At 37.3% G+C, this 27,756-nt stretch overlaps 1 protein-coding gene across 1 annotated transcript in view; it reads right to left on the bottom strand.

Moving 5' to 3' along the window:
• The window catches only part of hdlbpb (high density lipoprotein binding protein b), a 30,063-nt gene extending 6,112 nt beyond the window's left edge, over nucleotides 1-23,951 (bottom strand). Inside the window, exons 1-25 of the mRNA XM_052102846.1 lie at nucleotides 23,890-23,951; nucleotides 22,744-22,821; nucleotides 22,070-22,168; nucleotides 21,080-21,228; nucleotides 19,484-19,699; nucleotides 18,288-18,494; nucleotides 17,437-17,652; nucleotides 17,136-17,342; nucleotides 16,926-17,033; nucleotides 15,409-15,513; nucleotides 15,084-15,162; nucleotides 14,580-14,719; nucleotides 12,263-12,367; nucleotides 11,035-11,148; nucleotides 10,712-10,798; nucleotides 10,360-10,491; nucleotides 6,584-6,802; nucleotides 6,074-6,295; nucleotides 5,752-5,970; nucleotides 4,015-4,153; nucleotides 3,791-3,906; nucleotides 3,607-3,711; nucleotides 2,837-2,971; nucleotides 2,490-2,633; nucleotides 2,145-2,324 (exon numbers count right to left, since the gene is read on the bottom strand). Of these exons, the coding sequence (XP_051958806.1) occupies nucleotides 2,145-2,324; nucleotides 2,490-2,633; nucleotides 2,837-2,971; nucleotides 3,607-3,711; nucleotides 3,791-3,906; nucleotides 4,015-4,153; nucleotides 5,752-5,970; nucleotides 6,074-6,295; nucleotides 6,584-6,802; nucleotides 10,360-10,491; nucleotides 10,712-10,798; nucleotides 11,035-11,148; nucleotides 12,263-12,367; nucleotides 14,580-14,719; nucleotides 15,084-15,162; nucleotides 15,409-15,513; nucleotides 16,926-17,033; nucleotides 17,136-17,342; nucleotides 17,437-17,652; nucleotides 18,288-18,494; nucleotides 19,484-19,699; nucleotides 21,080-21,228; nucleotides 22,070-22,145 (3,420 nt within the window). The 5' untranslated portion in view covers nucleotides 22,146-22,168; nucleotides 22,744-22,821; nucleotides 23,890-23,951. The remainder of the gene's footprint in view (nucleotides 1-2,144; nucleotides 2,325-2,489; nucleotides 2,634-2,836; nucleotides 2,972-3,606; nucleotides 3,712-3,790; nucleotides 3,907-4,014; nucleotides 4,154-5,751; nucleotides 5,971-6,073; nucleotides 6,296-6,583; nucleotides 6,803-10,359; nucleotides 10,492-10,711; nucleotides 10,799-11,034; nucleotides 11,149-12,262; nucleotides 12,368-14,579; nucleotides 14,720-15,083; nucleotides 15,163-15,408; nucleotides 15,514-16,925; nucleotides 17,034-17,135; nucleotides 17,343-17,436; nucleotides 17,653-18,287; nucleotides 18,495-19,483; nucleotides 19,700-21,079; nucleotides 21,229-22,069; nucleotides 22,169-22,743; nucleotides 22,822-23,889) is intronic.
• Between the last annotated feature and the right edge of the window lie 3,805 nt (nucleotides 23,952-27,756).

Genomic DNA, 27,756 nt, shown 5'->3' with positions numbered 1-27,756 from the left:
CATTGGAACAGTTAAGCTGAATAATTTTATTGCTATTTTGTACAAATCAATATCACATTGGCCTACTTATTAACATGACAAAACAAAACTGTTATTACATTTTTACTAAATTGTACACAGAAATCGAGCATCGCGACAACCTCTCCCATTACAATGACTGCTGTCACTCACTGCAGGTTTACACTTTTTTTGAGATCTGCATTTTGACGCAAGCTCAGTGACGCTCCACACAATGTTCTGCACTCTCATGAATGCTCTCATTAAAAACAAAGCTGTCTAATCAGCATAACAACTCAATTATTTACACCGTGTCTGTGCCTTGATTAGAACAGGAGCGTTTTAGTTTTGCCATGTTGCTCATTTGCAGTGTATTTAACATCTACATTCAAAGCAAGCGGCGCAATATGCAATGAATCCAAAATAATTACAAAGTGCTTTTCGTTCTTGTTCTACAGCTTCTTTTCAAGTGTCAGGTGATGTTTCTTCAGTATTAATTTTCGTGTGCTGCGCGAACAGAGCAAGAACATAAAGCAAGCATTTGGGCATTCAGATGGTTTAAAACTTGCACATTAGGATCAGTTGTCATTACAGATAGGACGGAGGACTAATCTAAGCGGCTCTGATTGGCCATTGCCATTTCATTGCTCAACGGACGTGTTAGTGAATGGTTAGAATACTCAACCGCAGTAAAAAAAACTTTGTAAATAGAAACATTGATGCAACAGGAGCAAACATAAATTGAACACTATAATTGTCAGTTTTCACGATTAGATAATTGTGGCAGCCGCAATCGTTATCGCGATTAGTTTCTCAATTAATTGTGCAGCCCTACCACAGACCTTATTTTACTAATAAGTTCAAAATCCCCATTATAAAAACCCATAGTAAAATCCCAAGGGAACCTATGGTGAATTACACTTCCGGGTTCACCTACAAATTGACATCATGGCTAGCATCAAGCTCTATTGTATGACCCAGTGTCATGTGCTTTCAACATGACAGAGCCCGTAAGGGTGCAACCCACTCCAAGTAACATTAAACAGCTTTTATTGGGTTTATGATATGACTGGAGTCTTCATCTCATGTAGGTGTACAACATTTTCAACATATTTCAAAAAATGCTTTTCAGTTCTTTGAGTAAAACTTTTTCAATACGCAAAAACATACTTAATTTACCTTTAAATGTCCATCTGTTCCTCACAAAACCCTACTGTAGGACTTCTTTTAAGGTGCTTTTTTCACTGTGTGCTTTGTTGTATGGGAAAGAACAGCATGAACAACCTGCTAAACTTCTTTTGTGTTTCATGGGAGAAAAAAGTTGGATGAAAAATGACGGTGAGTAAATTAAAGAATTAAAATTTTGGGGTGAACTAACACAAACATTACTACGTACCTACCAACCCTCATGTCATTTCAAACCCCTATGACTTCCTTTCTTCTGCGAAACACAAAAGGAGATATTTTAAAGAATGATGCAATCGATCGCTGATTTCATAAAATAGCAGTTAACGGCGACTCACTTTAAAGCTTAAAAAGCACCCAAGATATATTACAAAAAATAACCAAACATGGCAACACATAAAACCTTCTCATACTCAAACGTCATAACACAAAAAACAATGAGGTTTGATGTTATTGCTGTGTTGCCATATTTTATTAGGGCAGAGTATAAATACAGTAGGAGTTGATTCAGGCTAGGACCTAGAACGATTACATTAGGGGGAATTACATATAACGGAGGGGTGATGTGTGGGGGGGCACATGTGTATTCCAAATCCCACCCCAGCACCCTCTAGATCTGGCCATGAGTTTATCAATGATATGATTTGACAGTGAATAATGACTTCAATACAAAGTGATAGAATGGTTTCAGAAGACATGGAATATGATGCTAAATTTGCATGGTTATGACACTTTTGGTGCTTTGTGAATCGTAAAAGGGGAGTCACTATCAACTGCTGTTGTATGGAAATTTCTTTAATGTTTATTTTTGCATCCCACAGAAAAAATAAAGTCATAGGAGTTTGGAACAACATCGGTGTGAGTAAATAATGACAAATTTGTAATTTTTGGGTTAACTATTCCTTTAAACTGACTCAAAAATGTCTTCATTATGTCATTGCTAGTTTATACACTGCTCTTACTTTAAACTCCTCCATAAGTTTCCGGATGGCTTTGCCACGAGCTCCGATGATGCGAGCGTGGACCCGCCGGTCCAGCCGGATATCCTCACACACCATTTCCTGCAGCGCCGCAACCTGCTGTTCTATAGCTGCCCTGGCCTCGTTAGCATTCTTCTCATAACCCAAGATCACTATTACATCCTAGACAAAGACAGAAAAGTGTAAAGACAGACTGACAGGCAGAGAGACAGAAATGAGACAGCAAGTATGAAAGGTATGAGTGAAAGACTTCTAAAACAATGCATGAAGAACCTGTCTGGGTGAAAGAATGAGGACATCTCTCAAGCTTTCGAGACTCATACACACCTGCTGCTCATCACTCTTGTCTGGAAACTGTACATTGACATCGTAGTCTTTGCGTATTTGGGAGATGACAGCTCCTTTCCGGCCTATAATTTTGGGGTGGTATTTGGGGTCTACCAAGAGGGTCACCTTAAAGCTCCGTAATGCCTACAGACAGACAGACAGACAGGTTCATTAAATATTAAATCTGATTTAAAAAGAGTACATTTCAATAAGTAAATGTTTTTTTAATTATGATTATGTTGGTTGTACTTGAAAATGATGTTATGTTATTATGTAGTTTGTTCTATAGTTGCAATATTGTGTATGGCAGCGTATGTGTGTGTGTGCATGCTTTGCAGATGTTTTACTCGATCCTCCAGCTCTGCCTGCAGCTCCTTGACTCTCTCCAGCAGCCCCAGTCTGGCCCGCTCCACACTGGACACCTGGCCGGTGATTTTTATGATATCTGACTGTTGCTCAGGCTGAGGAACCCAAATATTCACCTAAAACGGTACAAGAGCCACGGTTTACCATATTCAACCATTCATTTACGCTATTTTACTTTTTCCCCCCACCAACTCTGTGCTATGCCCGATCCAGCCACTTCATTTTCTCTGTCCATCAAAAATAAAACAATAAGCTATTGTTTACAAACTTATTGTTGTGTGAACTGATTTCTATTGATATGGCTCATTTTAACTTTTTATAGATTTGTCAAAAACAGCTTGAAATATCAAAACGACACTGAATCTGACACTGAAATGACTTCGCATGTTAAAACATTTTTAAATCATAGACTCGGAAAAAAAAGACTAGTGGTGTGCTATGTTTATTTGTGGGCAGGTTATGTAGTAACAGTCAGTTATGTCATTGTTTGGCTCGGAAGTCAATGGAAAGTGGAACCATTCTGAAAGAGAATCGCAGATCTGCTTGCCAAGCACCAGCTCTGACCATTTTATTGGAAAAGAGGAATTTGTGATCAGATGGTTTATACTTTTCACTACAAGAATAAAATCCTTATCTATACTATATACGTAGACACTGCAATTGAAAGACACTTACAAAAAGGAAAACTCTTATTTTAGAGAATCCTTAGGTAAAATGTGAATTGTGCAATGACCCATACTGTATGACTTACCTCATAATCCTCCATCATTTTCCTTATTCCACTTCCTTTCTGTCCTATGATGTAACGGTGAAGGTCATAGGAAACTTCAACATCAATCATCACAGGAACCAATGCCTAGAGCATCACAGGAAGAGTGGGTGATAAAGAGAATGAAAACCAGTCGACAACAGGAAAAAGTGAGTGAATTCCTTACAAGCAAAGTTGCCCGTGCCAGCTCGCACTTTTCAGCCCGCCCCGTCACAGTGATGATATCGCACTTCCGAGGGATGAGGTCTGTATCGCCGTTCTCTTGATATGCTGATTCCTGAGCTACCAACCACAAATGCAACAAAAATACAGCTTATAAAACCCACTGACATCATCAGGGATTGGAATGAGGAAGTTGCTTAAATATGTTGAAGGTACAAGGAAAAAGACCTGCAGATTCATCTCTGTCAGGAAATTTGATCTGGACTTCATGCTCCCGTGCAATCTGTTGTATCCTGCAGCCTTTGGGTCCCATGACAGCTCTGTGGTACCGCTGGGGAATCACCACCTCCACACTCACCTGTGACTCCTAAGGACACACCAGCACATGAGTGTAATATGGGCTGTATTCTTTGAGATTCCATTCATAGGCAGTCCAAAACACATGCTATTCTTGGCAGAAAAGTAAATTGTCACTCTCAGACATACGATTGCTCAAATACTTGTGGTATCATTTGAAAGCTTAGAATCTGAACTTTTCAGAGATATTCATCACTTCTGCGTTTATGTTGCATAAGATAACAATATAAGGCCTGAAAACATTCACATCACAAATCAGCACCACCTAGAGGTCATGTGGTAGAAATATTAATATGAATATATTTTCTTTCAAATAGCTCCTAAATAGACAAATCATCAGGAATGCGAATGTACAGTTTATTTTGATATTTATTATTTGCCCTAACACAGTTCAAAAGAATCACAGTGAAATATGATTTCTGTAAGGCATCAAATACAAAGGTCTGTTATGCACTGTTCGCAGCTGCTATAACCCCTAAATATCTAAAAACTTTATATCTACTTTTACCTTAGATCGCTTTCTAAAAAATGAGCCACTTTCACTTGTCTGTGAGCTTTCTTGTGTGAATAATATAATGTTATATCTTAGATGTCAAGAACAAAATATGTGGTCCAGCAAGAAAAGAATGCTAAACAAATCATCGGAAATATACTGTATGTTATGGAATATTGATGATAAACTGTTATACATCATCAGGATCTCAGCTTTCTAATGATACTTATTGAGCTTCTTGTCCACTCAGAGGCCGAGATATTCAATGAAACAATGAGGGTGGTTCATGGCTGGGCAATAAAACGATTTCCGTTTAAACGATGTGAGTAGACATGAGGTGCTGCACAATTTAATGCCGTTCCAGAGCGCTTTTAGACCATAAAGTTTTTTTCTTTCTAAATTTAGCTATTAATCAGCATGTTCCGTTCCTTTAATAATAAACATATAGATTTCTGTTCTAATTTTGGGAAATTTTAACTAGATGTCATAATCTCTGGCATTGATGACAAGGAAAGACAATAAAATGACTAGTTTGTAGCCTAGTCTTTCTCCATAAAAATGGTCCATTCAGACTTTTACATTTTCTACATTTTCTCTCAAGGGATACACCTGAACACCCTTACAGCACCATACCTCAGTCACAAGGCTTTTATGCCCCCCATACTTGCTATCTGAATGTAATGAAATACAGAAATTATTTCAATGTAAAAAGTATATAATGTCATTATGCTTCAAAATGAACAGATGATCTTTTAACATTCATATCCAACTGCACTTGATTGATCAACTCAATATGGGAAAAATTGCAGGCAACAACCCAAAAATACTCCAGAATTAAAGAGGGTAAGCAATATCACACACCTAACCTTGTGCCTAAGGCCGATTCACAGCTGTGGTGATATTCAGTAAAACAGCACAAGTAACGCACAGAATTGTGGCTGTACCCAGAATCTAGAATGCTCTAAACACAGAGAAGGTAGTGATGCAAACAGTGAAACATTCCAGTGTTGTTACACTAAATATCAGCACTCTTGGAACACCACTTGTTCAGTCAGGAGGACTGGAACTAATTGTTGAATTAGAAATTTGAATCCAACAACAAATTTGAAACTCACCAGTTCATGAACGATCTCCTGAATGCATTTCTTAGCAGCATCCACACACTCTCTGGGCCCTTTGAGAGTGATGCTGTCACTGTGTGTGCATGCGCGAGGGAAGCTAACGGCCACACCGCCATACTCCTCCGCCAGTTCTCTCAGCACCTGCCCTCTCCGACAGACAAAGTGACGGTGATGCCGAGGGTCCACGACCATACTGTCCTCGATCACATCATCCTGAAAGAGAAATGAGAGATAGATAATGAAAGCAGGAAAGAGAAATTAAAAGAGTAATATTATCAGAATTAGAATTAAAGAATTAGATCAAAGCCAGGCTTACCAGATTTTTTATGAGGGTCTCCAGTTCTCTCTGGGCAAGCCGTACAGCCTCCTCTTTACCCAGAATGGTAATGTGCTCCTGTTCTGTCTCATCAGTCGAAGGGAATATGATCCGTGCTCCGGTTCGATCTCGCAAACGACGAATATTAGCTCCCCCTCGGCCTATCAGGAACTTGTGGTACTCAGCCTTGGCAGGAATTTCCACTGAGAAGTTGCTGACTTGCTGGTGGGAAAAAAGACAAATGTCTCACAAAGTGAATGACTAAAACCTTAATTCTAATCAGGTGATCATGAAAACTAGTCAATGGTGCTTGCTTTACAAAGAAAAAAAATCCCATAGACTTAGCATTGAAAAGAGATTAGAGGATCGTATCTCTGGATCAGAATATTATAGACACTCGGGGTAGACTCTTTTGACTCTTAAAGTTGTACCCATCCAAGTTATGATTATTATAATAATAATAATAATCTTTATTGCTTTTCCTCTACATAACGTCATACCACTAGTCACCTTCTCCTCTGCCAGCTGCAGCAGTTGTCTCCTAGCTCTCTCCACCTCTTCTGCAGGGCCTCGGATAGTGACTTTATCCAGTCCTGATCCCTCTGCAGGGAAGTGGATATGAACACCCCCACACTCCTCCATCACGGAGCGCACCAGACTGCCCTTGGAGCCAATCAGAGAGTTATGCAACTTGGCTGGGATGGAAACCTCAGCCTCCTTCAGGTTGGCCTGGGAAGATAGATCAAGTAAGCTTGAAAATACCCAGCACTCATTAACACTAGGGTTGGGTATGGATACAGATTTCCTGATTCTATTCGATTCCAATTCACAAGAACTCAATTCGATTCCGATTTTAATTCCATTCTATATAAATTAATATAGGTATATTTCAGTTATACTGTCACTTTGCTTACACATTAAATAAATGATCTCCCAGCTAATGCTGTTAATCATACAGGGGGCATTCTAACTAGGTACATTACGAAAATATTAAGTTGATCATTTTGGTCACATTCTGACTTTTTAAAAATGAACACATCCATGTATTCAATCAATACACAGTTGTGGCCAAAATGATTGGCACCCTTGTTAAATATTAGGAAAGAAGGCTGTGAAAAATGCATCCTTATTGTTTATCCTTTTAGTCTTTCATTCAAAATATTCACAAAAAATCTATCCTCAAATAGATATCAAACAATTTCAAACACAACACAAGTTTGATCAAAAACAAATATTTTTGTAAAATATATGTGTGACACTATTATTGGCACCCTTGTATTCAAAATTTGTGCAATGTCCCATTGCCAAGATAACAGCTCTGAGTCTTCTCGTATAATGCCTAATGAGGTTGGAGAACCTTGGCAAGTGATCTGAGACCATTCCTCCATACACAATCTCCTTAAAAAATCCTTAAAATTCAGAGGTCAATGCTGGTGTACTCTCCTCTTCAGTTCACCCTACAGGTTTTCAGGTCAGGGGACTGGGATGTCCATGGCAGAACCTTGATTTTGTGGTCAGTGAACTATTTTTGTGTTGATTTTTATGTGTGTTTTGGATCATTGTCCTGCTTGAAGATTTAACCAGGGCCCATTTTAAGCTTTCTGGCAGAGGCAATCAGTTTTATTTTTTATCTGTTGGTATTTGATAGAATCCATGATGCCATGTATCTGAAAAAGATGTCCAGGACCTCTGGCATAAAAACAGCCCCACAATATTAAAGATCCAACACCATATTTAACCGTGTGCATGAGGTACTTCTCCAAATGGCTACCTCTCAGTGTGCCCCAAACGCATCTCTGGCATTTACTGCCAAAAAGCTCTAATTTTGTTTCATCTGACCATAGAACCCTGTCCCATTTGAAGTTCCAGTAGTGCCTGGCAAACTGAAGACGCTTAAGTTTGTTGTTGGGTGAGAGCAGAGGCTTGAAACCCTCCCAAACAATTTGTGAGGTGATGTCTGATTGCAGATTTGGAGACTTCCTGACCCCAAGACCCAACTAATTTCTGCAATTCTCCAGCTGTGATACTTTGAGAATTTTTGGCCACTCGAACCATCCTCCTCATCATGCGTTGAGACAATATAGACACATCTCCTCTTTCAAGCCGATTTGTAACATCTCCAGTTGATTGGCATTTCTTAATTATTGCCATGAAATGGTGGAAATGGGTATTTTCTTAAAGCAACTTCCCATTTTGTGAAGCTCAACAACTTTTGATGTACATCATAACTTTATTCTTTGGTCTTACCCACTGTGCAAAGACTAAAACAATTTTGTCTGTGTGTTACCTCATATTTATACCCATGTGAAACAGGAAGTCATGGCTGAAAAATTTCATGTTCCTTGTCATCCAGGTGAACTAAAACAATTTAAATATGAATGGGAAAATACTTTAGATATATTTTACACATAAGAATTTCTAGGGGTGCCAATAATTGTGGCAAACATATTTATTTAATTATGAGCTTTTCCTCCCTTTCAATCAGTTTACTTCAATTAAGGGTTCGATTTTTGTGAATATTTTGAAGGAAAAATCAAAAGAATAAACGATAAATACATTTTTCACAGCCTTCTTTGCTCATATTTGTCACGGGGGCCAATATTTTAGGCAAATACTGTATAATATATTATATTTAATATATTGTTTTTGTTACATGTTTATTGTTTAAGTGTATAATTCATACTATTTACAATGTTCAAGTTCAAGTTCAAGTTCATTTTATTTATATAGCACATTTTATAACAGCCACTGACTGACCAAAGTGCTTTACAGAACTACAAAATTAAAAGACACCAACACCATGTGTAGTAGCACATCATAAAACAGTACAACAAGGTTAAGAACACCTTAAAACGGGAGACGTCCAAGCAGTCTCAGAGACTATCAGTAGTAGAAAATAAAAACAGAGAAAACAGTAACAGGGTTTAATACTAGTATCATACTCGAAGGAGAGAAATATAAAATAGACAGAAAAAAAATATATAAGTATAAATATATCTATAAAAACACCCATACACACACACATACACATACGTATATATATATATATATACATACACACACATACATACACACACATATATGTACACATATACACATACATATACACGTATATGCACCTTATTTGTAGGCCAAAGAGAACAAGTGCGTTTTTAAAAGTGACTTAAAAGAAATCACAGAAGGGGCTATCCGAATGTCCAAGGGCAAATTGTTCCACAACCGAGGCCCAACCACAGAAAAGGCTCGATCCCCTCTACGTTTAAGTCTGCATTGAGGGACTTGTAACAGATTTTTTTCACCTGATCTCAGACTTCTTGACGGCGTGTAAGGTTGAAGCAGTTCAGTTAGGTAGCTAGGCGCTTGGTTGCATAGAGCTTTGTACACAAATAACAGGATTTTAAACTCAGTTCTGAAACGAATGGGCAACCAGTGAAGAGACCTCAGAATTGGGGTGATGTGGTCACTTTTCCGACCATTTGTGAGGAATCTTGCAGCGGCATTTTGCACCAGTTGAAGACGAGCTGTTTGCATTTTCGAGATACCGCAGTAAAGTGAATTGCAGTAATCTACACGTGTGGTGATAAAAGCATGAACAGCCATCTCAAGAGTTTTGTGATTAAGAAAAGGTTTGACTTTTGACAACAGCTGCAGGTGATAAAAACTAGAGCTTATTACAGAAGAGATTTGCTTTTCAAAATTTAAAGACTCATCCAGACAAATGCCCAAGTTCCGCACACTTGCAGAACTAAATGCCGCTAGTCTGCCTAGGTCAAAGGTAACAGCCTGGGGATTACCAGTGGACCCGAAAACAATGATCTCTGTTTTGTTTTCATTTAAAAACAAAAATTATACAATGATTTGCAGAACACGTGCTATAACCTGAAATTCTGTAAATAGTGTCTGAACATGAGCGCATGTTAACAAGAAAGAAATGGATTGATCTCATCTGTGTCATCCATGATTAGAAATAAATGTTTATTTTTGTTTTTGATCAACATCTGACTGTAGAGAACAGAAAGGGTATTAAAAGAGACATTATTCAAAGACAAATGTGTCACGTGGATCTTGTCTTTGGACACACGGAACAACTTTTACTCTCAACACACTGTGAAAGGATCTCGCTACGGAATACTATTGTAGTGGAGGGTTGCAGCTGGAGTTAAAGATCATTCTTGGGATTTAAGAATCATTATAAAGATCGATCAAATGAATATCGTGATGAATCGGAAAATCTATATTTTTACCCACCCCTAAATACCAGTTCTCTAGTTTTCTGTTTCTCTCACCTGTTCTTTCTGGATAGCAAGGATTCGGTCTCGTGCAGAGTCACAGTTGCTCTTCTTGCCAGTGATCACAATCATCTCGGAGTTGCTGTTCTCAGTTGGGAGATCAATCTTTGTGTTGGTCTCCTCACGAATCTATACAAAATTAAACAGGAACAAAAATATCCCTCATTAACATTATCATCATAATCATAACAGAGATATGTTTAATACAAAAAAAGACATGCTAAGCTTGGAAAAATAAATGTGATGAAGGATCAATTAGACACAAAAACAAAACCAGATGTTTTTCCATTACAGTATGAAAAAGGTGATAATTAAAAATATGGGAAAGTGGCTAACTTCGAGTCCTTACCTTTTTGATGTTAGCACCTCCTTTGCCAATAATGTTTTTGTGGAACTGCTTGTGGATGGGTACGGATATTGAGAAGCTGCTCTCAACCTGATGAACACAATTAAACACAACAGCTCAATTTCATTTCAACAGTGAATACCTTTTAAACATTCTGTTTCCCAACAAATCACAAAAAAGTCCCTTGAGTAGAGATACAGGGAAAAGGGAAAAAAGCAAAGCTGTCTGAGCAGGTAATATCAGGTCTATTTGTTAAACAATCTGAACTTCTGAAAGCACAAGTTAATTATGTGAGCAGGAAGGAAACTGAAGGAAATCAGATGTACCAGCTCAGCAATGAGTTTCTGCAGAAACTTTGTACATTTTTCGACCTCGTTTTTGGGCCCCCGGAGCTGCACTATGTCGCTTTTCTGTTGCTGGTCTGGAAAGATGATAATGACCTGCAGAAATTAAACCAAAGATAACTGTATTGAAAATCACCTGTCATTTAATGCTAAACCAAATGTGTTGCTTCAATGAAAAACTGTAATATAAATTGATGCGTGCCATTTTATGCCCTGTGTTGACATACACTCACTGAGCACTTTATTAGGAACACCTGTAACATGAAATTATCTAATCAGCCAATCGTGTGGCAGTATAGCGATGCATTAAATCATGTAGATATGGGTCAGAAGCTTCAGTTAATGTTCACATCAACCATAAGAATGGGGAAAACAGGCTGGTTTCAGTATTTCTGTAACTGCAGATCTCCTGGGATTTTCACACACAACAGTCCTGGAGTTTACTCAGAATGGTGCCAAAAACAAAAAACATCCAGTGAGCAGCAGTTCTGCTGTTACACGGAAATTCCTTGTTAATGAGAGGTCAACAAAGAATGGCCAGACTGGTTCAAGCTGACAGAAAGGCTACAGTAACTCAGAAAAAAACACTCTGTACAATTGTAGTGGGCAGAATAGCATCTCAGAATGCACAACACGTCGAACCTTGAGTTCTACAACAGCAGAAGACCATGTTGGGCATTTTATTAGGACCATAGTATTACTAATAAAGTGCTCAGTGAGTGTATTTCCTATTACAAAAGGAACAGGCAATACCAGAATACATCGTGATCAGCTCAGTGGAAAAATATGCCAAAGATGGCGGACAAAGCATGATAAATTTTGATTATAAATATAATTATAATCGATTCAATACTGAAAAGTATCAATAAAATTGGTTTAATATGATATAAAACAGACTATTTTACCCAAAATGTGTGTGGGCTAAGCACATTTATGCTCATTAGATTATCACTTTTGTTCCTCTTGTATCACCTGTATTGAAATCAGTTGCGAGTCGAGTCTCCCGTGCGGTGCATGCAAGGAGCGTTTTTTGAATGACGCATGTAGATGCTACCTATGAAGAGTGTTCCAAATCGCTCTCTTATGAGACGATAAGAGGCCATTTTTAATAGCAAATAGGCATGGGTTACCAACCACACATATATCCTAAAAGACACACAAATTTATTCATTTCATAGGGTTTTTATAATGAAGAAGAAACCATGAGCACCTCAGGGAAACTGTCCCTAACCTCCTTGATCTTCTCTCCTTTTTGCCCAATGATGGCACGGTGGAACTTCTGTTCTATGATCAGGTCTTTCGTGCGTTCGTTTTCCTAGAGTGCCAAAGAGGCCAGTGGTGGAATTATGACAGAAGAGAGAACAGAAAGGTTTAAAAAATAAGATATTCAGTCACTCAATGGAAAAACACCTACATCTTATACTGACTGAGCACATTACCCTTTAAGCTCTGAGGGTGTTTTTAAAGATTTCTTGTTTCAGCGGCATACCCAAAATCTTTTTTTTATGTATTTTTAGATATTTTAAAATATTTGTATTTTTAATATTATATTCAACATTCTTTCAGATAAAATGTTTTTCCTCTGCAGTATAGCTACTAAAGAAAATGTACATTGTTTAAAAGTAGTTTTAGATATTTTAATGTGAACACAAGTCAATACAAATCATAAACGTATTTTGTTGCAGTGTATAATGAGGCGAAGACTACCCTCTCTCACCTTTCTGTTCACTTCAATCCATCTTTACATTTACATTTATGCATTTGGCAGACACTTTTATCCAAAGCGACTTACAGTGCGCTTATTACAGGGACAATCCCCCCCGGAGCAACCTGGAGTTAAGTGCCTTACTCAAGGACACAATGGTGGTGGCTGGGGGATCGAACAAGCGACCTTCTGAGTACCAGTTATGTGCTTTAGCCCACTACGCCACCGACACCACTCCATTATTCCTTTAATCTTTAACTCACAAAAAAACAAACTCTCTTGTATTAACAAAGCTGCAAATCTTCACAATAAGAAATGCACAGCAACATATATTTTGATTCAATAAGTCGCAAGCCATAAGACTATAATCTAGCTGCATTAATTGTGCGTGCTCGAGGGATGAGTATCACCGCAACAGAGTGTTCATCAGCTGGGTGCAGTTTCAATCTCTCCCCCTGAGATCGAGACATTCGCGCAACTCATAGACGAGGCGCTGACTGCACAGAGAAATGCCAGTTTCGGAGTTTAGTTATTTACATGATCTGTTTCCGTATTATTTGAACTTTAAAAAAGCTATAACGCATTAAATATAACTGCATTTAAGATGTAAAAAGTGGTGATTCCTTTAAAGAGCTCCAGGTCCACATATTCCACAACGAGAGTGCTTCTGTATTTACTTTTTTGGTATTTTTGTATAATTCCCTCATACTTTGCGATCTACATAACCTGAAGCTGTTTGGAAAGTTTTGAGTGCATCTGCACTGTGAGCGGTGTAATTCTTCATCATCATCATCGTTGCAGTTTAATGTGATCTCATGTTAAGTTAAAATGAGATCAAACGACTATTCCACAACTGAAATTTTTATTGACAATTTGTATTGGCGACATTTTCAATAACATCAACTAATCGTTTCAGCCCTAGTGACCATCACCTCTGGTTGCAGCGATCTGAATCCTAATACAATTGTTTTCACATTCCATGATGCTGAGCATTGTACTAGATAATTTCAGATGAAGTCAACTGATCCAGAAAAGATAACGTTTTTTTAGCCACATAGCACATTTTGTGCTGTGTGCACATTGTGCTACCTGTGGATTATTTAATGATCTCGACATCCGATTATGTTGTGTGTGGGCTCATTTGAAAGATAATAATCTCCTCTAAGTAGCAGTGTGTGATAATATATGTTCTGTTTATGTTTCTTTGGAATTATAAGTGAAAACGTAAACAGGTGTTTCTCATATGCCACATGTAACATGTATTTCAAATACATATAATTAGTTATTACTCGCTAGTAATACGACACAAGGCTAATTCAGAATTTTGATGTTTTTACCGATTACCATAATACGTGCAGTGCAATTATTAATACATTTTAAAAATGGAACACTTCTGATTTGTCTGCCAATTCCAAGCACTTGTTAAATTTTGATCATAATGCCTACACGCATTGTAAAGTACAGCTTCTAAGCTTTAAAACGATCCTTACTGTATTTTGTGTTGGTCAAGACTGTAGTAATTAATATTTAGATAAATAATTTTTTTAAACAGCACGCCCATCCGAGCTTAAAGGGTTAAACCAGTGGTTTCTCAACTGGTTGGTTGTATAGTATACAACCAGGATAAAATACATTTACGAAGTCCTAAAATGGAGAATACACTTCCGATATCTTTTGTTGTTGATGTCAAAGGCTATGCATCCAATCAAACTCTATGGTATTCAAATTCATCGGTCACTTGATAGATACTAGCCAAATTAGGCAGATGCCAACATGAACAGGTTGTGTGACATGCCCCAACAATTACGCAATTATGTCTCACCATACGCTGTGCCATGTCCATCAGTTCCTTGCGAGCGAGCTGTACTCCCTCACGATCACCCTCGATACGAACCATCCCACAGTGCTCAGAGTCCGGAGGAATCCTCACTGATACCTTATACTGCTCCTTTATTCGATTTACTGTGAAGAGCACCAAATAATTCATTTATCTACTCATTCTTTCACCTTCTCTGTTCATTGATCAAAACTTTGCCATTTCTAACAGAACAAATAAAAATCAAAGTTAAGGGTGTAACATAGTCATTCACTTTTCCCTGGTTCTTTGGTAAAAATGACACATGAAGAACAATATTTGAATAAAAAGGAAGTAACACTTTTGCAACTGTTGCATTTGACATTTCATGCAGCTTGTTGTAATCCATCAATCCAAAATTTGACTATTCAAATATTCCTTTTTTAGCTGCATCATGGGGCATATTTATTTCCTAAGTATCCAAACATAAACACAGTTCCAGATGCATTGCTTTAGTTCATTACAACTTACTGTTGGTCCCATTTTTGCCAATGAGATGTCTGTAAAAACGCTGGTCAATGTTAATCTCTGCATAGTCTATTCTTGCCATCTGAAGAGAGGAAAATTAAATACCTGAGGATTGCATCTAAACAGTATGTTTATATTCTTAAAATACAGTAAAACATGTAAACCAAACTGTATTGAAAATCTTACTGTTGTGTGGAATTATTTGTGGAATAAAATTCCCTTGCCTTTGAAACCAACTATATTTAGCATGTATTTCTAACCACATTTTACATTCATTTAAAAAATAATCATAAATTAAATGAAATGAGAGATATGAGGGTTCCCTGACCAGGTCTTTGATGATCTCCTGTATCTGAGCCTGAGCTTGTTCTACCTCCTCCGTAGGTCCCTCCAGACAGATGCGTTCCTCTCCATCGGTAAACTCTACATGCACCTATTGAGGACAAAGAGTCAAAGGACCATGGCATGTGCCAATTGTGTATTAAAAAGGTAATGTCACGCAGAATCAAATTGTCCTTGATATTTTGATATTCTACTGTAAATACATACTGTAAATTTCAGAAATCAAAACATAATCCACAATTAAATAAAAGCTTTTATTGAAACCAAGATGCAAAAATTCCTCATTCTCTAATTCCACGACTTCCCTACGTCACTAGGGGGCCCATTCATTTATGACTGCCTCTATAGCAACAACATCAACCTACTTTACATCATTGCACCCTTAGCCCCGCCCACTGCTGCTCCATTCGTACTCCGAGAGAGCAGGACAAACAGGCCTAGTGTGGCCTAACTATTCCTGAACACCGAAGGGGACCAATCAGGTCTATTTTAAAATATTTTGGTATATAATATGCACATCACGAACGTTTTTGACCATTGTCATGTACCTCGTGCCACTTTTATAAGACGTCAAGTTACAACTGTGAAAAGGAGACATTTCATTCAGCTGCTGTGCCTCTTGTTATTTTGAGCACAAATGTGTCCTGGACGCATTCTTGCACCCATCTGCGCTATTTTTAATCGTTAGTAAATGGACATCTTTGACCACTTTGGTGTGTTTCTGGCGATGTTCACTTCAGAGCACCATGATACTGTATGTGTGTGCATCTTGTTTTATCGTGTTTTAGACTATGAATATGTGTTTGTTTTTTTTCAGCTCATTATCAGTTTGGATTGCTTGTAAACTATCATAATATGATTCAAGCTTTGCAAAGGAACTGTTATTGAAGACCTGGTCGCAAAACCGTAAATAAACAATCTAATTCATGAATAGTTCAAATATCATCACTGTTTGATTGTTTATGGTTCTGCTTTGCAAGAGTGAAAAGTTTAATATATTTGGATGCAATGTGTTAGATGTGGGTTATGCGTAAACCCTGAAATTTTGCTTTATAATGTTGTGGAGCTCTGTTCATTCTCTTCTGACTGAGTTTCAAATATGGCTGTATTTGAGGAGCTGTTAGCCAATCATAAAAGAGGGCATTCAAGTTGAAGTTTTAAGGAGGAGCTTTAGCCAAAACTGAGTGTTTCAGACAGAAGGGCAGAGACAGGGTGGAAAATGATCACATATTACTAAATTATTTTGGTGCAAAAAAATTTACTAACATTATCAGAAAAAAAAAACCAAAAAGTTAATAACAATTACTAAAAGACCCTGTCTTTGAAGAGTTTTTAGAGTTATTGATTAATTTTGTGGCAAAAAAACAAGATTAATTCACATTAATTTTGTGATTTACATTTAAAATAATATTGGTTTAAGTTAACTATACTGTAAACACAAAAACTTACAATATAACATCATTCAACTTAAATGCCTTGATTTAAAATTTCACTTTTATCTACCTTAGGCAGATGCTGTGTAATGCGGCTGATGTTCTGTCCTTTCTTGCCAATGATGAATCGATGGAGCCAAGCTGGAGCAATCACCTCGACCACTATCACACTTTTAGCCTGCAAAATGCACAAGTGGCATTTGAACAGCTGTCTATGCATGGATTCTCAAGAAAATATTTGAATCGACCAAAATCTAATTTCAAAGATCTGTCTACTGACCTTGGCGTACACCTGCGTGAGGGCCGGGCCCAGTTTATCCGGCTCCCCTCTGAGAATTATGGTTTCGGAGGCAGAGTCCAGAGGAGGCATCTCTACAGACACCCCTGTGTTCTCCAGGATCTCCTGCAGGGTGTTGCCTTTCGGGCCAACTATGTACTTGTGTTGTGACTTCTTTACCTCGACCGAGATTGTGGTGGTTTTCCGCTTCTGGTTATGTTGAGTGGAACAATGACCAGAAAAGAGTATGTAATTGTGTGTTTGTGTGCACACAATACATTAGTCATTAAAACAACTAAATCACCTTCTCTTCATAGATGGCCCGGATGCGGGCAATCGCCATGGCAACTGATTCCTTCTCGCCGGTAATGACAATCTCATCCTTGGGCAGACTAGGTGGTGGAATGCTGATACGAGCTCCAGTCTCTTGACTTAGCTCTTGAATGAGTTGGTTATATGCACCAGCGATGAATGGATGAAAAGCTTTCTCAAGAGAAAAACGTTCCACTGCACGCTTATCCTGAGAAAGACAGTGAAGTTTTAAAATATTGAAAGCAGTGGTCGGACGTTACGAGTTTTTCAGTGGCTGATTCAGTTACCGATATCTAGAGAGCAGGATGGCCAATGACTGATATAAATGTAGATAAACATTATACAATTTAACAACAGCAAATCAGATGTACACAACATTTATAAACATTTATTTTATGCAATATTTAGCCTAACATTTAAAAGAAAAAACCTTTTAAAAAAAAAAGTGTTGAGCATGCTTTGAAATATATTTTGGTAGATTTTGGAACTGACAAAAGGGGATGTTAACACTTCTGTTTATTTGTCCAAGCAAACACGGTTATTGTCCATACCCGATAAATCGCAAAATGGCCAAATATAGGCCTATTAATTGGCCTGGCCAATATATCAATGTGGCAGGGCGGAGGGCGAGGCCGGGTCGTGATCCTACACACCGGTCCCGTATTAAGCTAATCATTAGCCTAAATATGGGACCGGTGTGTAGGATCACGACCAAGCCCCGCCCTGCCACATTCACTATATATATCACTATCATTAATCGAAAGATAAGAACCTTTCATTTGTGTGATTTATATATATATATATATATTAATCTCACCATGAGCTTGTTGCTTTACTGCCTACCTGCTCTGCGGAGATGACCAGGATTTCATGCCGAGCTTTCTCAATGCCCTCCTTGGTGCCAGTGATGCGAATGTTGGCATTGGGATCGTCAGAGCGGGGGATGGTGATCTTGGTGGCTGTTTTCAACTCCAGCTCTTGTAACTTCTCACCATTCTTTCCAATCACAAACCGATGATGTTCTTTTGGAATAAGCACAGTCGCCGAGGCCTAAACAGAGAAGTGCAGCATTCGAACGTAACTTTTACAGCAAAATAGGTTTAATAAGAGGAGCAGATTCACAGTAGGTTATTTAACACGGTCCTCACTCGTCTTCCACAATTGACATGTAAGCTCTTCAACGGGTGCAAGAATATCTTTCCAGAAGTTCAAAACTGATGCAATGATCCACACTCCAAGCTTTTTGTTGCTTCTTTTTTCATTCACATGGGGGAACAAATACAGATGTTCGACAATATCTATCCACCCATTTTCTTATATAGACCACATGTCATGACGTAATCACATAATTAGAAATGCCATTTTGTTACAAAATACATTCAATAACATTCAATAAGGTATGAGTAATATAGTTATATACACTGGTGGCAAAAAGTTTGGAATAATGTACAGATTTTGCTCTTATGGAAAGAAATCGGTCCTTTTGTTCACCAAAGTGACATTCAACTGATCACAAAGTAAAGTCAGGACATAACTGATGTAATGTACTGAGTATCATGACAAAGTGACAGCTAGAATGCAAAGCAGTCATTGCGGCACGTGGAGGATTTTTGATGAGAACTCCTTGTAGTAGTTTAAGAAGTTCTGAACAATTTTTTCAAATTGTAATTGTAATTTTTCATGTTATTAATGTCCTGCCTATACATTGTGTTCAATTGAATGCCACTTTGGTGAAAGTACCAATTTCTTTCCATAACAGCAACATCTGTACTGAGCCACTAGTGTACATATATACCAATCCCAACAAGATATCCGCATAGACATAGTAGATTTTTTTTATATAAGCATAAAGTATTCTCAAACATTTAATCAAAACCTTCAATGAAGGTGAGAATCATCAATAAAAGAAAGCTATCAACATTGAAGCATCAGGTATAAACCATCATAAATCTTAACTTTTATAAAATGCTAATTAATGTATATATCAGAAGATATCTATTATCAAATATTAATAAGAAGAGCAAGCAGCAAACAAGAACCTGAGTTTGCAGTCGCGCCACAATCTCCTTCCTGGCTTTCATGACCGAGTCTAATTTTCCAGTCACCATGATGGAGAGGCCTTGGTCTTTGGCCAGAGAGAGCTCAATGTGTGCCCCAGTCTTCTGCATGATGTCCAGGCACACCTTCGCCTCTTCACCCTCACCAAACTGACTGTTGTCTTTATAACGCCGCTCCTCAAGTGGGACATGGAATACCTGAAGGAAAAGAAGGATTAGTAGAGTCCTTGGAATGCCCAGTTCCTAATGTACTCCCAGTCCTCATGGTGGCGTATTGACTCAACTCAATAGACTAGAAGACATCACTAACATTGAGAGAATATGGTTGCCTGACAAGAAAACTTTTCTCTAGGTCTTTGGCGTTGCTAGACACTATGTATAGTAGGAGGGCTGCAACCCCACTAAATTTCAATTGCAATCAGCATGCAAATATGTGATTGCCCATTGTGAGCTCATGGAACAACACACAAGACTGCTTTGGTGGCTATTCCCCACCTGTAAAAACTGACTATAGCCAATAGCATTGAGCTGCGGGCTGTGAAGGAGCATATCACTGATTTGACACACTGAACGAATACACCCCTTCACTGAACCAGTTGTTTATTAGAACAAGCGAAGATAGTATCTGTTGACCAACTGAAGGAGAGGAAACAATTAGACTTGTTTCAGTTGTAAACAACTCTGCTTTATCAATGGTTAAATGACTCACTAAGAAAAAACACATAAAAGATGTTCATTTGTTGCCATCTACTGGTTAAAAGTGTGATTTACAAGACGCTGACTAACACCTGGAGTCACAAGTTTGAATCCAGGATGCGCTGAGTGACTCCAGTCAGGCTTCCTAAGCAACCAATTGACTTGTTGCTAGGGTGGGTAGTCATGTTGGGTTAACCTCCTCCTCCGCCACCCGGATTGAGTCGCGTCACTATGCCACCATGAGGACTGTGAGCAAATTGGAATTCCAAATTGGGGTGTAAAAAAAAAAAAAAAAAGTGATTTACAAAAATGGTCAATTAATGAATTATGGCAAAATTAACAAATCTGAACTAATCTGAACTGATTCAAAAGACTTGAGTCACTAACAAATGTCAGACAGAGAAACAGCCTATGGAGTTAATTCAAATAAACGTGACATTACTTGTAATAATAGGTTTTTGAGGTGTTTGATCTAACTTTAAACTATAGAAGTTGTGAAATGATTGATTCATGTTCTATCATTTTTGTTAATAATTGGAGAACAAAAAAAGGAATGATTAGGACAGATGAAACATGTTCCTAATAAATAGACAGTTACAAGAATATATGGTTTATGATATGCCTATTCTTCAAGTGGTTTTGGTAATTATTTATATAACTTAATAAGTGTTTATTTTAGAAAATGACTTTAGTCTAAATAGATATTAGCTGGCTATCTTGAATGATGTAAACAGAAACAAAACAGAGTTGAAAACATCAAATGTGCACATATTATTGTGTCATTGGGGTCGAGCCGAAGACTGAAATCCTAAAATCGCCCTTGCTCCAGGTCCTTAGCAGCTAAAATCATCCATGCTTATAGAGTATGATTATATATGTTACCTGAGTGATGACCGAGGCTTTGATGGGTTGGATTTTCCTCCAGGCACCTGCCGGTTCACCAGTCTTTTCCCCTGGTGCACCCTTGTCAGGTAAAGGGGGAAAGGCCTCCAGATAGGTGGGTATATATGCTTCATCCTCTGGCACATTACCTAACAACAGGCAAAAAGAAAAGGTGTAAAACATACACAAGAACTGTTCATTTAGAGTTCCCAAACCAAGACAAATCAATTTCCATACATTTTCCATGACTAATATATATGTTTTTATATTTTTCTTCCATAACTCGCCGAGTTACCCAGGCCCCCCATTTCTATAAAATTATTACAAATACTTGTAGAGTGGGGGCCTGAGTAGCTCAGCAAGTAAAGACGCTGCCTACCACCCCTGGATTCGAACTCACGACTGAGTGACTCCAGTCAGGTCTCCTAAGCGATCAAATTGGCCCGGTTGCTAGGGAGGGTAGAGTCACATGGGATAACCTTCTCGTGGTTGCTATCATGTCTCCACGGTAACATGCTCAACGTGCCATGTGATAAAATGCGCAGATTGACAGTCTCAGACACAGAAGCAACTGGGATTCATCCTCCGCCACCCGAGTCACTATGCCACCACGAGGACTTAGAGCACATTGGGAATTCCAAATTTTTTATAGAGATTTTACTCAAAATGAGCGGTTTCTAGTTGATAAAATATATTTTAGAGCGGAGCATAACTAGAAAGAATTCAAGTTCTAACATTGTATTAATTTCTGTGACTTCTTCATACACAATTTTCCATCACAACTTTAAAATTCCCTGATATTTCTAGGCTTTCCTTTGGACCCTGTTCATTTAAGTTTAATAATAACATTATAAACATCTTTTTGGTCATCATAAAGTTATGATGAAGAAGAAACTCAAACAGGGTCATCCAGAAAACAGAACAGCAGAAATACCAACTCTATATGCATTTTATGAAGCTAATGATACATTTTTGTCACAGTCGTCATACCAGTGATCTCAAGGTCCTTCAACCCACTGCGGTGCTCCGCAAAACTTTCCGGAGTCAACACTGCCACAGAGCTCATGTTTCAAGACCTGATCCAATATCCTGCAGTGACAAAGAGGAGGGGGGGAGAGGTGGATAGAAATACAGACAGAATACAGAAACAACATTAGCAAAGAATATTGGCAGTGTGTAGTATATTTGATCTTGCAAACCAATCTGACTAAAAAAATCATAGCAATAACACATTTTTTCTGTATTCTCTGTGGTTCCTAAAGCGCAGCAGGGCCCTGATACACACTGGCATCTCCCGGAGTCCAAACACTCCACCTGAGCTCACTACTTAAAGACCAAACACATGATTGCTGCAGCTGTGAACAAAAGCCTTGTGTGTATTGATTAGTGTCAAGAACCCGTGCAATTGGTTAGACGGAAGAGATAATGATTAGAAGAGTTGCTTCACATTCCCAAAAGACCGGAGTCACATTTTCAGGAAATATGGCTCAGAAAACTGTACATCACTGAAATGTACTATAGCTCATACACTGCTACATTATTTTTTAAATGAATTAACAATAAGTTTTATTCAATTCTGCAGTGCATGCAACTTTCTCATTAGCTATTTTTCCTTCCAAATATGCCTTAATATCACAACAACCTTTCCATGCCGCTTCTCCTACCTGCAAAGGGTCGAAAACCAGAGAGTCCGTCCAGGTGGATGCTACTGTAAGCTCTTCGGTTTCAGTCTGTGTTCAGAACTGTGTGGGTGAGGTTAACAAAGAGAGATTGTAATCAACCTTGTGATTACATACACAGCACAAAATTAAAAAAACAGCGTTTCACAGCAAGGCCCTCTGAGGTTGACCAGGGAGTGGGGCAAAGCCACAGTGGTCTGTCCTGTGGGAGGCAATAGTGAGATCTGGTGCCAAGGATAGACTCAACTTTACTCTCAGGCGATTATGCATCTAATTGGTGTGTAGGTGTTTTTTTCTTACTGGAGTGAAAGCAAAAATAAACACATGCATTATATTTACACATGGGATTGACACATTTTACACCTAACAATCAAACACTCATTGAGGCAGCAATTTAAGGATGTAGAAGAATATGATAGAGACATATTAGCCTCAGATTTGCCAATCATTAAGGCAACCACTCTAAGCCAGTGATGGCACCCCACTTCTGTTTATTCTATTGTGCAAGTTATAATCGCACAAGAGGGTAAATTAAGTATGTGTAGGGGAATAAAGGTTTTTTTCACATGTGATCATTCTTTGTCAGCTATGAAAAGAACCTATGCACGCCACTTGCAAATAAAATGCATGTCAGAAACAAAAACAACTAAAGATATAAAATATATCTTCTCTATATTACGATCTCTATCAGTTAGCAGTCTATATAAAATGTAAATATATCTGAAACGTGCTGCATGCATGCATGATCCATGCCATCTGCAAATTCAGCGCAGAACAGCAGGTTTGTGTAAACAAATACAGGAGCAGGTGACAGCATTACCTGACAGACTGATAACAGCGACGTTCTCATTTATAACAGTAATTAAACCTCGAATATCATGGTGATGATGCAGTTCATATAGTTGTAGTAAACTCTCATCTCTCTTGCAGCTCATACAGAATCTGTATGTTTTGAGCTGACCAGCTAATCTGCTACATGTAAAGCAGCTCGTTAGCTACGAAGCTAAATATATATATATATATAGAACAACCAGACATTAAAAAAAAAACGCAGTAACAGGATTAAGTATATTCTGTCAATAAAACGTTGCGATACATTGCATTTCTAAGGAAACGAAGAAAATCGCTCACCTTATCAAAAAGAAAAGCCTCGCCGCTGGAATGCTGACAGTAAACACTGCTGCTGGGAGTCGACTCTCCAACTGAATCGAATCTCTGATTCATCTTCTTATCTTTGATTCATGAATCAGTGTATCTGATTTAATACAATAGATTATTTTTACGTTTTTATTTTTATTTTAAGTATGCGTGTTCACTTTATGTGGTCATAGCGCTTAAATTGTTATTCATAAACCGATATTCTTGTTATTAAAACCATGCTTGAAAACAAAATAATTAAAATTAAGATTATTTCGTATAATGTTACAAAGGACAAAGTCCAGACAAAGTAATAATCTACTTAAAATATTTTTGTAGAACTTTTTTTTTTTCTTCACTTTTTGTTTTGAATTTATTTTGTACACATCTAATGCACGTAGGCTATAATGTAATATAAGCTGAAAAATGTTTAGCTTTGCTTCCACCACTACTCTTTCCATTTAATTGTGTTTTATAGGTTAACATATTGTGAAACAAAAAAACGTGGTATGCCCCATCTGTGGTATGAAAAGAAGGTATCTTTAGTATAACACTGCAGCTTTTTTGTATCCCCTCTTTTCGGTCTAGTTCAGAGGAAGAAATGAATGTCACTTGTGTAACAAAATAAGATTGTGGAGGAAAAGTGATACAAACGATACAATTTCAAAAGATGGTTTTGAGCATAACCTATTTTGGATGTGCAGGGTCTGTAACAGAGATCCGAGATAACAACCTCCGCGCTTTTGCCATATGAGAGAGAGCAACTGTAAACTAGGATCGTTTAGAAGGGATCCCTCGCTCGTCAACTTCTCGCGCATGCGCATTATGTTAAGATACTTTCTCCTGCGCCTTTTGCATCTAAGCGTATTAATGATGGAAAGCTTCAATAAATATTGATAATATAACATTATTATTATTATCATTATCATAGAGTGACTGTTTGCACTAAGTGTAAATACCTGCCTCATAGTGAGGATATTTGCACTGAAATAGTCTGATGGAAACAAAGAAATTAAAGACAAACTGCTCTTGTAGTGTCTCTGCAATAGCTTAGTTTGATCAGATGACCTGGGTTCTAATCCTCCTTTTGACCCAGTTTCCCCCATCCTGTTTCCTGTCTCATTTAATATTTTCTTTAATACTACTTATAACAATAAATCAAATAAATATAAAGGTTGATTTCCTAGCAGTGATAGGTTGGTGTATGTCTCTGGGACTCTAAATAAACACACAGTGATGCCCTGTAAGTATTTAATTAGGGGTGCAAATAGTATCTAAGACTGTGCAACATGTTGGTACTTTGTCTTTTTATTAATACATTTATAAAATGTATGAGATATACCATGTTTCGTGGATATAGTAATATTTTGACATAAATTCACGTTAAGACAAAAATTACTTTACATTTTAGATGCAAAGGTGCGGTAAAGTTAGTTTTATATTTGACATTCATTTGATATTCGCGACAATACTCATTAAACTCTCCCTGCCTATATAACATTTTCAAGCCAAACCAACTTAGACATGCATGAATGGGTTTTCTTTGTCTAGCACAAAGCTGAATTAAAAAAATATATATTTCTTTTCATATGCATTTTAATAACATTTTTAATCAATTAAACAATTTAACCATTTGATATTATGAAATCACAACAAATATGAAATGTTCTTAAAAATATCCCTTTCATGAGACAGGGCTTTATTTGTGGAATTTACATTCTATATGTTTTCAAATAAATATAGTAGTGAATGCTTGTAATAATTAAATTCCATTAAACTCAATGACCGTTTGAGCTAGAGACATGAAACCAACTGTAAAACACTCAGAATATTATTCTTTATATAACACAAGATTTGCTTTTGGGAGAAAATATTCAGTAATTTTTATACAGATTCAATTATCCATATAAATCTATTAAACTCAAAGACCGTTTGACCTAGAGACATGAAACTCGACGGAATTTGATTATTACAAACATTCACTACTATTTTTATTTGAAAACATATAGAATGTAAATTCCACAAATAAAGCCTTGTGTCATGAAAGTGATATTTTTAAGAACATTTCATATTTGTTGTGATTTTTTATAATATCAAATGGTTAAATTGTTTAAAGAGTTATTAAAATGTATTGGAAAAAAAAAAATCTCTTTTAAATTCAGCTGTGTGCTAGACAAAGAAAACCCATTCATGCATGTCTAAGTTGGTTTGGCTTGAAAATGTTATAGGCACGGAGAGTTTAATGAGTATTGTCGCGAATATCAAACGAATGTAAAATATAAAACTAACTTTACCACTATTTTAGCTTGTTATTGTGACTCAACTGACATTAATAGTCATTCATTAATTAAAAAGTGCTTGTTGAAAGAAACTAGCTGCTGTTTAAAGACATTTATCTCTTTTAGAACTGGAAAAAGAAAAGAAAAAAAAAATCTTGAGATTTTGTCTGCGTTCAGCAGCTCGCTCTCCTTTCCAATCAAATCACAAAGAAAGATGCAAACAAATGTGTCCCCACTCAAGATATGTCCACTGCAGTGCGGATGCAATCTTTGTTAAATAAAATATAAGTAGCATTTGAGTAGATTAGAATACAAGACTTCTGATACAATATGCAATTTTGTTACCACTTGAACACCCCCAGTCATACTCTTAATTAATTGAGTTGATAGATGTACTTCTCCAGTGACCAACAATATCACATGGCCGACAGTAGCAGACGTAGAGCTAAAGTTATCAAATGTATTATGTGAAATATTTATTTTAAAGCTTGAACAGATCATCAAAACGACTGTTAATCAAAACAGACAATTTAATCTTTTACGCGCGCTTCTCGTTACTGTGCGACTTAAAATTAACATGTAACAATCTTGCGAAATTGACGAGAGAGGGATCCCTTCTAAAAACGACAATAAACTAGAGTGTTACGACAGTAAGTCACCGTTTGAGGATACCATACAAATGAATGAGGAGAGCCGTAAACTGACACCTCTGTCGCAAAGTAGTCCGTATCATCTGATCATTTTTTATAGTAGGTTTTACCGTTTAATACCAAAACAGCAATTTTATCGTAGTAAACTCCACACATAGTTCATTCCAAAGGGATTTTAGTGTAAAATATGTTGAAGATTAGAGGACAGGCGGTCAATTCAGTAAGTGATCAGCTGTTTCCCCACTAAAGCAGTTGATTCAGCACACCTATGCGTCTCATCTCCTCGGATCTCTAATGGAAGGTTTGTAAATCATGTTTTTTTGCAAGCCCACTCCTTTCATACCTGTTTTTCAAAATAAAAGACTCCTTTTTATTTTCAGACACGAATATTAATGTAACCTTTATTATTTATTTTACCCTCCTATTGTCTTATGAATCTGCACCTTCCTTTTGTCCTTCGGGACATTTTTGACCGTTCTGAAAACCATTGAAAATGCATACATTATTGATTAGTGCACCGTGGCACTAAAGACCCACTTAACGAAAATATGTTTTATTGTGGTCCCAAAGTGTATAATAATAGGGGGGAATGTTATATATTGAATATTAATTGAGTAACGTAATTTGAAAAAAAGATTTTATTTGAATACATTTTTTTTAAAAAACATGGTAAACATTGGCCAATAATGTCTCAATTAACGATTATTTCAATAACCTTTGACATTTTATAATATCTAAACTATATTACAACAATTTGCCTGTAGAAAATCAACAGTGTAGATTTTAAAGTTACAATGTTAATACATACCTATTTCACACATGAATCTCTATTGCCTTTTTCCAGCGGTCAAAATGGACCCAATTTACACATCAATTGCAACAAATCCATTCCTTCCCTCTAATGTCCATCAGTTTTCACAACACACACACAT

This window comes from Xyrauchen texanus, chromosome 33 (genome assembly GCF_025860055.1).
Source record: "Xyrauchen texanus isolate HMW12.3.18 chromosome 33, RBS_HiC_50CHRs, whole genome shotgun sequence".
NCBI lineage: Eukaryota > Metazoa > Chordata > Actinopteri > Cypriniformes > Catostomidae > Xyrauchen > Xyrauchen texanus.
Note: the sequence above shows the minus strand (reverse complement) of the source record. Positions and strands in the feature narration are given on the sequence as shown.